The sequence below is a fragment of the Diaporthe citri genome (assembly GCF_014595645.1).
Source record: "Diaporthe citri strain NFHF-8-4 chromosome Unknown scaffold_6, whole genome shotgun sequence".
Lineage (NCBI taxonomy): Eukaryota > Fungi > Ascomycota > Sordariomycetes > Diaporthales > Diaporthaceae > Diaporthe > Diaporthe citri.
Window position 1 is genome coordinate 4,287,326 of NW_025064851.1, and position 9,942 is coordinate 4,297,267.

The following is a 9,942-nucleotide window of genomic DNA, read 5'->3' on the forward strand; positions in this document are numbered from 1 at the left end:
TTTCGGTCCGGCTAAGCCGCGAAGTGTGGCCGTTGGCCAGGCAAGTGGCAACCATTGACATGTTCAAGCCACCCTGAAAGACAAGAAAACGCCAACACAAGACTGATGAGGGCACGATCCGAATCCTTCGAGGATTAGAAATCCACTCGCGGACAATACGTGGAAAAAAGACGAAAGTAAGCTATAATGGATCCTACGCGTGTTCGCTGAACAACCAACAGACGCACAAGTAACTTAGCGCCCCAGAATTATCAGATGATCAATTCCCCTCGGAGATAATGAAGTCTTCTGAGAGCTCAGGAAGGCGTCCAAACCACTAAAGAGCCACCTGATAGCGTCCGTTGCAGAGAGAGACTTAGTCCTTCCTCGGCCCTATTGAGCATGTGAACCAATCAGCCCTGATTTGCCAACAGGGAGAGGACAGTAACCTGACCTCATACTGGACACATGCGTCTAAATATATATACAGGACTCGGAAAGACAACCAGATGAGGAAGACTTCCAACAACAGAAGACAGAAAATCACGCAGATTTTGGTTTTGTTAAGACAAGTTACGAAGTCAGCTTGTTGCAGAACTGTAATAAAATGGATTTTGTCCAGGAGAATAATTTGCCCTCCAATATACACAAAATCGCCATAAATACCGGCTCAAAGATTGAGCGTGGGCAGTTTGATCAGAAAAAAGCTCCCTGAGAAGTCGGAGAATGCTTAGAGATCGCGGTGGATGCTTGTGTAAAAACAAGAAGAAATACCGAGCTGTAAGCCAGCCAGTAGATATGATCTATTGCTGCATTCTTCGCCCCATTTCACACATCAAACGTAAGAACCCTTGAACTGTTGTGCATAGTAGCTGCAGCATGATATCCTACATATAGGCTTTCCTATAGTCTTTGTAGAAATGAGTATAAGCAGAGTTCTTGAGAATGGCTATGCACAGACTGGTCCATCATGGTTGTACGGAAATCTGGAAGTCCAGTTTTAAGGAATTTCTCATAAAATGTAACGATGGTCGTTGCACAGTTATCACAAGATACCAGCAATGTCGAATAGCATGCAACTGCTGTCAAGAACTGGGAGAACTGACTGCCCTTGCTATGTAGAATTGAACACACAAGTGCCGTATCGAATTTGTCTCACAAGTGCTTGAGAATATCCTTGCGCAAGTTTGTGCCCTCCTGCCAATTAAGTATCAAAATTGTTGTACTAAAAACTTCTATTTGAGTGTTCTAAACACAATTGTCCTCAAAGGTTTGCATTTCAACCCAGAGAAGTTTGTCTTCCTATATTAGAATAGCATGTGTTCAGCTGCTCATCACAATATCTTCAAATTTAGACTGTGATCATTTTAACCGTGACCAAGGTGCCAGGCAGGGCAGAAACAAAAGTAGGGCAGTATTGTTATTCAAAGGTTCATTATGCCAAGAAAAGCATGCTCTCAATTCTACCCGATGATACAAACAAAGAACTGAACGGTACCACACCTAATCTTGAGTGCTGTCTCCCTTGCTCCTTGACTTCACAACCTGTGCGGTCGAGGACTGTGACACCCAAGATCCTTGATCCTATTCTAGATGATGCATCCGTCCACTACGGAATATGGTCGCCCAGAGATCTATACAGCCTTTGAATGTTAATAGGGGCTGCCCCATTTCATTGGCCTTAGAAACAAGGAGGTGAAGCGATAGGGTTCTTCCAAACGGATTCGCCATGTATCGGTGGTATTCTAAGTAGGTATCAAAAGGTTGCATCTCAGAATTGAAGCACGACAAGGTACAGCTCTGGTTCTGAGCCTGATGAGAAGAGAAGAAAACTGGATATGAAAGAAAGCCCCATCTATCGTCAATCGTTATCATGGAGACTGAAATCATCCAGCGACCATCAAGGCCGCAGCTGCAAGCATGACTGGAACGGACAGCTCAACAGAGCCATCTCAAACCCTTCGCATAACCTCTGCCCACATCACACTCTCCCAGCCCTTGGGTTTGGGTGGGTCGGGGCCACCTTGGTCAAGTCGACCTGGCTTTGCTGCAGTTCCAGCTCCTCCCACTTCTTCTCCATCCGCCGTTGCTCGTGGAAGAGGCCCAGCATCGGCAGCGACCCGGCAATGATACCAATCCCGCACTCCACAACCGTCCACAGGACGATCTTGCCCGTGTTGAATAGGTAGTTGTCATCCGAGCTGTATGCATCGGTGTAAATTGTGCGGATCAAGGACGCCATGGAGGCTCTGTTTGAGAATCAGCTGGTCAGCTCTGCAAAATTGGACCCCAGGGAGGACCACTTGAGACTCACACTACACCGAGACCCAACGCCGCTACTGTCAGGACCTTTGATCTGAGTCGCATCTGGGGAGTCCAGAGGAGAAGCGTTGAAATAGTAGCCATTGCAAGGTCGGACAGGACGTCGAAGGCATAGGCGGTCTTGGACAGGGCAACAAAGACATCCGAATCGATGCAGGAGCCATTGCCTGTCCAGTTTGACTGGATTGGCCGGCACTTGGCCAACAGCGTGATGACACCGGCGATGCTCAGCAAGCTCACAACCACTATGAGACCCCAGATGGCATAGATGTACCGCAATCCCTTGGCGATCCCCTTCAGGGTGGTGAGGATGCTGGTCTTGATGAAGACCAGGTTGATGGCGTAGAAAATCTGCCAGAGGAAGAGGTACTACAGAGCCACGCTTAGCATGCATGCCTGGCAGTATTTTCTGGGACTGCTACTATACCTTTCTCCCCTCAGCGTCCAACTCAGGATTGAGTTTTGAATCCGGAGACCCGATTCCGACAAACGTCCCGTGCATGACCATACTGTTATGGACCAAGTTGACGACCAGCGCCGTACACATCAGGTAGTCGTCATTGCCAAACCGTCCCTTCCTGAACCTGATCCAGGAGCGCAGGCCAACGGTGTTTGCTGAGAGAACGGTGAAGGCGAGGGTGACGCCGAAGATTGCTGCTGCGAATTTCTCGGGCTCCAGCACGTCCGCCAGATACTCAGAAGCTATTGCGGCCATGGCAAACGGTTTGTCCAAAAGAGAGGTAAATGAGAGTATGAATGGAAGGTGTAAAGAATGTCTGGCGTGTCGGGTCCTCAATCCATGAGTCCTATCTAGTGGCCTGCCGTTGACGAGAAGGGAGCCTCGGAGTCGGGAGAAGGAGAGACAAGCAATCAGGAGTTTTGCGCGACTACTTACATGTCACCCTTAGTCACTTAAAGAAGGGATGGACAATTGAACCCCTGTGCACAGCCGGGGCAATGAAGCATGAACTAAGGGGATATAATAGGGGAGTAGAATCCACCCTCGAGTGCAACGCCCACATCACGTCCATATTCTTAGGGAAACAGTGATATCGGCCTCCATGCGGGGGGCACGAAAAGCCATCCCTGTCATCGGCTCCTCCCTGAGTCCTTCAACCCAACACAAGGGTCTCAGCCGTGGTTTGGTGAGGGAGTGGTGTTCTCCCCCTGGACAATGAAGGGAGAGCGGCCCCTTTCACGGTTCATGCATTACGCGGAGGGCGAAGCTCCTGGAGACAGGGGTGTTGTGTGTGGATCTTTCCATCTATATCTGTTTCGAAACAGGGTGTTTTATGCCAGGATCACCCAGAGGCACCCTCCAGATCCCAAGTAGATTGCTCGCTACTCAGCCTTGGAGGTCGTGCCGTGCAGATCATATCAGGGCCCTGCCAGCCCTGCTGGGCCCTGCTGGGGAAGGCCACCGTAATGTTGCGGGCGAGGATTGAGTGCTTGGTCACTTGAAGCATTGCATCGAATCGTTTAACGAAAGTGGATAACCAATCGACTTACAACTTGTCCCCACCAGAGAACCTTTGATCAGTGCTCCAGAATGGCATTCTTCAACGGCCAGAACAGGACAAGAAGCCCGTGAAAAGTCCCGTTCATGGGAAGACAGAATATATCTTGAAGGCTTGTGCATTCTTAAGGCACCTTCAAACAGGCCAGGCTCCTTATTTGTCTTTTGCTGCATTGCTCTGCTAGTTCCCAGCCAGTCAATCAGTCACTCGATTTGTCTGTCTGTTCCGCGGTGAGTGGAGACCTAAACAGCGGGGTGCTGCAGCGCTGGGTTGACCACAGCCAGGCCTGAGCAGTTGGACTTGCTGCAATGCCCCACTTTACTTTATCGGACCGGGGCTGGAACAACTTTCGGGAGCTAGTCGAAAAAGAGTCAAGAAAATTTCCAGTCAAGGTGCTGCTTGCTCTCAGTCCAGAGAGTCGCATGTGTTTTTGACAGGCGAGGACAGTTCAATTCCGACGGACAACATAACAAGCATATTGTTTCCTGCATGATCAGAGCATTAATACACTAGCACCCACCGCGACCCTCTCCTCCAAACCACATATTTCGAACCCCAGCCGCGGCAATGGCAACCGAGGAGGAGGTCAAGATAAAGTCCAAGGACTCGAAAAAGGACAAGAAGGAGAAGAAGCGCAGCGAGTCCGACGGCGTCCACAAGTCCAAGAAGGATAAGAAGGACAAGAAGGCAGACAAGGAGAAGCTCAAGGCCAAGGTCGCCGAGGCCCTCGACAACCAGCTGCAAGCAGACGTCGCCGCCTCAGCAAAGGCCGACGACGACGATGACCACCCTGGCTCCGACGTGGACGACATCAAGAACCCCGAGGTCAAGACACAACTGGTGTACTTTGCCGTGCCATTGGCCGATGTGAAGGGGCATAAGAAGATCTACAAGACCATCAAGAAGGGTAGGTTCCGCGCAACGTTATTTGTTTACTCTCATACATGCCCAAAGCACCACCCGCGCGCCAGATCCAGTCGCGGTCCCTCCAGCGCCATCAGTACGAACAGACACAGCTAATCATATCCTTCCTCTCTCCAAACAGCCCGGAAAGCAGGCGCCCTCCAGCGCGGCGTCAAGGAGGTGAACAAGGCCCTCCGCAAGACGCCCATCAAGGCGCCGGCCAATGCCGACCAGGTCCCCGGGATCTGCATCATCGCCGGCGACATCTCGCCCGACGAGGTCATCATGCACCTGCCCATCTACTGCGAGGAGCACAACGTCCCCTACCTGTTCGTCAGGTCGCGCCTCGAGCTCGGCAGCGCCGCAAAGACCAAGCGCCCCACCTCGGTCGTCTTCATCCAGGAGAAGGGCAAGGAGCCCAAGGCCGGCAAGGCGGCGGCGGCTGCTGCGGACGACGACGAGGACGACGACGGCTCTAGCTACGCCGACGCCTACAAGGAGCTCCTCAAGCTCGCGCAGAAGGAGGCCGCGAAGCAGCTGAAGGATGTGCTGTCGGGCTAGGAGGCGGGTTTTTGGGTAAAGGACCAGGAGGGGGCTTAGGGCCATCTGTGACAAAAAGTGAGGGTAGGTTTCTCTCGGGCCTGCGTTTGTCTCGGCCACCACCAAAGAAGATAAAATCAGGATACCAGGCGTAAATATGCGGCGGGCGTTTATGGGCGTACGGGTTCACAGTGTACTCAAGTGGGCCGGGTGCGGTGGTGTGTTTTACGCTGTCTAGCATTTTCGAATCAAGCAGCATTACCAATGCGCTGGAAAGCAGCCCTCTCCCTCGACCACGACGGCGGCTGTGATTGCCAGATGAAAGATTCTGAAGAGCATGCTATCATCGCGCACGCGACACGCCCGCGACAACCCCGCAGGGACCATGTTCTACCAGCCAAAGTTCACGCGAGACTGAGTTGGAAGCTCGGCGACCCTCGAAGAGGCTGGGGTAATGGTAAAAGGTTTCACTTAACGACGTCACGTCGTCCATTTTAGATGAACATGAAATGGTGCTGATTCTGAGTGAATTATTCAACTTGTCAACACGAGGTATATGCCCCGGAAGACTGTGGCTCTACGCTGCTAGACGTCGACATTCATGCCAAGATCAAATCGTACAATGCCCCCAACTCCTGCGCCTAGCCGTCACTAGGTGGTCCGGTCACGATCCCATTATTCCCTTACTCGAAGGGGTTCGTCCGGGTGCCCCACCAGGTCAGGAAGGTTGCCAGTCCAATGGTCTCGAAGGCCTTGGCGACGACGGAGATACCGACGGTCTCGAGGGCGCGCTTCTCCTGGAACACTTGGGCAATGAACTACATATGATGACGCATTAGCAAAAGCTTCATATTCGGAGAGCAAGGGGCCGGGATAGGGGAGCTCACGGTAGGAGCAGAGGTGGCCAGGAAGATGAGGCCACCGAGGTAGGCCGCGCCCTTGTAGGACAGGGTCCCAGTTGCGTTGATCAGGGCTCCAACACCATAACTCTGCAGGGCGGATCCGACAGCCTGTGGTGATGGTCAGCATCTTTGTTCAGTTTCAAAGGGGAGTCTCAAGGATTGTGCTCACGGTCGTGCCCCAGGCGACGGCGACAGATGTGGCCTCCTTGGACTGGATGAACTGCTCGCTGGAGTTGGCGCGCTTAGCACTCTGGTAGGCCTGACCGAACAGAGGGCTCAGGACTTGGTGATGGTTAGCGTCTTGTGGCTTGACGGATGGGCGGGGTGTGCATGCTCACCGGCTGTCTCAACACTCTGGTTGAAGACGGCTCCCAGGGCGATGGCCGAGGGCTTGACGGGAGGAAGGTCTGCAAAGGTGTCGTGTTAGCTACCTGTGCAAGCACGGTTGATGATGGAAGCTCCCGGGACCTTTGGAGCACCGGAAAAGGCTCGCCTGTTTCCATTGGCTTGCGAGCGGGAGAGCTCAAGGTGAGGGGGTACGCCGGGCATGCACACTTACAGTGCAGAGACATGATGGAGATGAGGTTGTGGTGTTTGTTTTGTTTGTGAGAAGGTAGAATCGATGGACGAGATGTCAGGACTGAGGTTCACGATGTATTGGAGTATGTAGTGCGAGAGGACAGAGAACGAAAGGCGGGCGGATTGGGTTTTAAAGCAGCAGGTCCAAGGTGAACGCCCATGATGCCGTTTGTCTTACGTTCAACCGTCGTCACTGGTCCCCCAGCAGGGACTAGTACCCCAGGTAATGAGGCAATAACAACCAGCCAGCCCAGCCAGGACTAGCTTCAACCTCGCGACTACCTCCCCTCTGATTTCGTCACTGCCCAGGTCCTGGTCCAGGCCTCGTCCAGTCGACGTCCACATGCAAATCATCCATCTGACCTGGTTGGCGTTAAACCAAGAACCCGGTCTTTTGCACCTCTCTACTACAAGGCACTGTCATTATGCGACGCCTGGAACCGCCCACGTCACAACTAGGCCCTCTTTGATCTTTGAGCGTCCCCGTCAGCCCAAAAGGGCAGGAAAGGTCCAGGGGCGAGAGGGGCGCGCAGAGAGCAGCGATCCAGCTGTCCGGGACTTGTTAGGCCTGCTTGAAAGGGTGGCGTATTGGACGGGGTAAGGTACTGGTCGCAGGTCAATTTCCCCGGACTCAATCGCATCGCATCGGCACTACCTAGGTACCCAGCGCTAGCAGAGCTTGGGTCAGATGCGCGATGATGTCACTTGGTTTTTGGAGTAGCTCTCAAGCTTGCGCCTCGCAGGGGGGTCTGTGCGCTAGATGCGTTCCTAGAGGCCGTTCACTTGATCCTGCATTGCCATGACAGCGAGACAAGCCACAAATCTTGGAAACGCCTCAATTGACCAGGGGGCTGAGAATCATGTACCGTTCTCTGACGGTACATGTGTTGGTGCGAGTGGCTTGTTTACTCAGGCTGTGGATTCGCTGCAGCAGACTGGGCATATCCAAGTGTAGAGCCGGATTGGCAGGATTATGGCCTTACCCGCCGGCTTCTCTTAAGTCGGTCATGGATGTTGGCAAGCTGTCCATATGAGCATGCAGCTCCCCTCGTCCCTCTATTCTCCTTGATCCCTCAATTCTTCAACCCGCACCAGGCGATACACATGGGGTAGTGCACTCACGCAGGGTATATTCCCACCGGCGCAGGAGACTCGTGGATCGCCGCATTATCAGCGGCCCAAAACGAGCACAAAATGCTATTCGCTTTCTAGTTGCTTTTTTGCACACTTCTACACACATACACGCTCGCCAATCGAGCCCGGCATGGACAGTGCGCGTTGGCTTCGCCTCGCCTCAGCTTCACGTGGCTGTCCCGTCCAGAGTTTGAGATGACCTCTACCGCTCGACAGGCGATTTGACCACACTCTGTCTCTCCGGGCCCGCTTGATTGAGGTATAATCCTCATACTACCATGTGCTGGCCGTCCTCACCTCCTCTCAGCGCTAAAAGAGCACGCACGTCCGAGACATACTGGAGACCTTCAAAGAACGGTATGAGATGCTGCAAGTCGTTGTCTGTCGGGTCATTTATCCAGCCTTGTATCGGGATCGCGTTGTCTATGCGGCTGGCAGTCAGCTGCCGCCAGGTAATCAAGGGACGGGCCTATTGCTCCGAAAGGGGAAGGGCTCGGAGTAAGGGGGGGGGGGTGACTACTGACCTTGATGGAACATGTAGCTGAGCGGACTATTGTCCAGGATCATGACCTTACTCAGATCGGGCTCGACAGCACTCAGGTCCTTGATGAAGGCACCGTGCCTGAATGTACAGTGTTGCCGGTAGTACCGTGCCGAGAAGAATTTCCTCTCCGATTCCAGCCAGTCGATAACCGGATCAGCATATTCCTGAACAGAGGCCGTGAACACCACGAGATTGAACCACTTGCAGACCTGGTTCGCTGCGTCAGTACCGTCCTCCCATACTGTGGCCGCGGCCAACAACAGACAGAGACAGCGGGCCGGCACTCACCCGTCGCAGGAAATCGTCGCAATGCGGTCGCTTGTGAACATAGTATAATATAGGGTGCTGAGGTCCGATGCTGGCTTGCCCGCCGACCCCAACGTAAGTTGTGTTCAGCTTGACCTCCACCATGTGCCCTGTGCTCATCCTGCCGCCCTTTGACATGCTGTGGATCAGCGTCTCGTCCAAGTCAAGGATCAGGGTCTTCTGGGGCGTCTGCGCGTCGGCCTCCACATTGATATACGATGGTTGGCGTCGTGGGATGAGCGGTCTCGGGGGTGCAGGAGTTTTGGGGTACTTCGTCAGGGCGCCGACAGGAGAGGTCGGCGACTTGAGGTGGGCTGATATGTCCTTTTGCTGCTGATTGCCTGGTGTGGCTCGTCGAGAGCTGGCCGACTGTCCTTTTTTATGTTTACGCTGCCGGAGTGATTCCTCGTTGTGTAATTTGATCCTTATGGACCGCCTCGAAGGGCTGATCTCCTCAGAGCTTTGCAGGGACTTGGATCGCGGATGCCTGCTGCTAGATTCCCTGTCCATCTCAGATTCGGACTCGCTGGAGAGCCCTGACGTGGAGGAGCCCGATGATGGTATAGGCCGTGTTGTCATGGCGTTTCCTCGGCCTATGTTGATTGTTTCGCCTCGACTCGAATTAGCACTGTCTTCCAGCGCGGCCTTCTCTTGCATTGCCGCAGCCATCTTCCGCGGATCCGCGTGGTATGCGCCAAATAGTCTCTTGAATTGTAGCCAAGGGGCGAAGTGTCCGTGTTCGTCGTAGAGACAAGCGACCAGGTAGACACCAGGTGCAGCCAGAGTGGACAGAACCCAGCGCAGCGAACCGATGACAGCGCTGAAGATGCGCCGGGGGATCAGGTGCCAGAGCGACTGCCTTATCCCGGAATCCTTGGGATGGCTTCCTGACAGCAGAGGGGTATTTTCATCGGCCGGGGCGCCAGCGGGCTGGCGATGGTCGGGGTCCGCGGAATTAGGCGATTTCTCGTCGAGGCCCGCGGTGGAAGCTTCCTGCTGCTGCTCCTCCTCCTCCGCGGTGACGGTGATGCCCATTGAGCCAAGGGAGTTGGAACGCGAGGGGCCCGGGCTGGAGGAGGGAGAGACGCGGGAGGAGACGAAATTGAGGGAGTTCATGGTTCTCTCGTCGCCGGTCGAGCCATCAAGAATCGGGAAGCGGCGATGGCGAGGGTGAGGACGTGGACGTGGACGTGTCTCGTATCTGGAGCTTCTCGTA

At 53.8% G+C, this 9,942-nt stretch overlaps 4 protein-coding genes across 4 annotated transcripts; 1 reads left to right on the top strand and 3 right to left on the bottom strand.

Annotated features, from left to right (window-relative positions):
* Positions 1–1,960: 1,960 nt before the first annotated feature.
* On the bottom strand, positions 1,961–3,016 carry INS49_013120 (uncharacterized protein; the record flags this gene model as incomplete). The annotated part of the gene is made up of 3 exons (XM_043173821.1): positions 1,961–2,228; positions 2,294–2,670; positions 2,729–3,016. The coding sequence occupies 3 exons, from the start codon at positions 3,014–3,016 to the stop codon at positions 1,961–1,963; spliced, it is 933 nt and encodes a 310-aa protein (XP_043023118.1).
* Positions 3,017–4,385: 1,369 nt separating this feature from the next.
* Positions 4,386–5,282, top strand: INS49_013121 (uncharacterized protein; the record flags this gene model as incomplete). Its single annotated transcript, XM_043173822.1, has 2 exons — positions 4,386–4,725; positions 4,864–5,282. The coding sequence occupies 2 exons, from the start codon at positions 4,386–4,388 to the stop codon at positions 5,280–5,282; spliced, it is 759 nt and encodes a 252-aa protein (XP_043023119.1).
* A 662-nt stretch (positions 5,283–5,944) lies between these two features.
* Positions 5,945–6,735, bottom strand: INS49_013122 (uncharacterized protein; the record flags this gene model as incomplete). Its single annotated transcript, XM_043173823.1, has 5 exons — positions 5,945–6,079; positions 6,149–6,271; positions 6,333–6,445; positions 6,502–6,570; positions 6,723–6,735. 5 exons carry the CDS (start codon positions 6,733–6,735, stop codon positions 5,945–5,947), a joined length of 453 nt encoding a protein of 150 aa, XP_043023120.1.
* A 1,409-nt stretch (positions 6,736–8,144) lies between these two features.
* Positions 8,145–9,842, bottom strand: INS49_013123 (uncharacterized protein; the record flags this gene model as incomplete). Its single annotated transcript, XM_043173824.1, has 4 exons — positions 8,145–8,299; positions 8,401–8,629; positions 8,709–9,067; positions 9,116–9,842. 4 exons carry the CDS (start codon positions 9,840–9,842, stop codon positions 8,145–8,147), a joined length of 1,470 nt encoding a protein of 489 aa, XP_043023121.1.
* Positions 9,843–9,942: the final 100 nt, after the last annotated feature.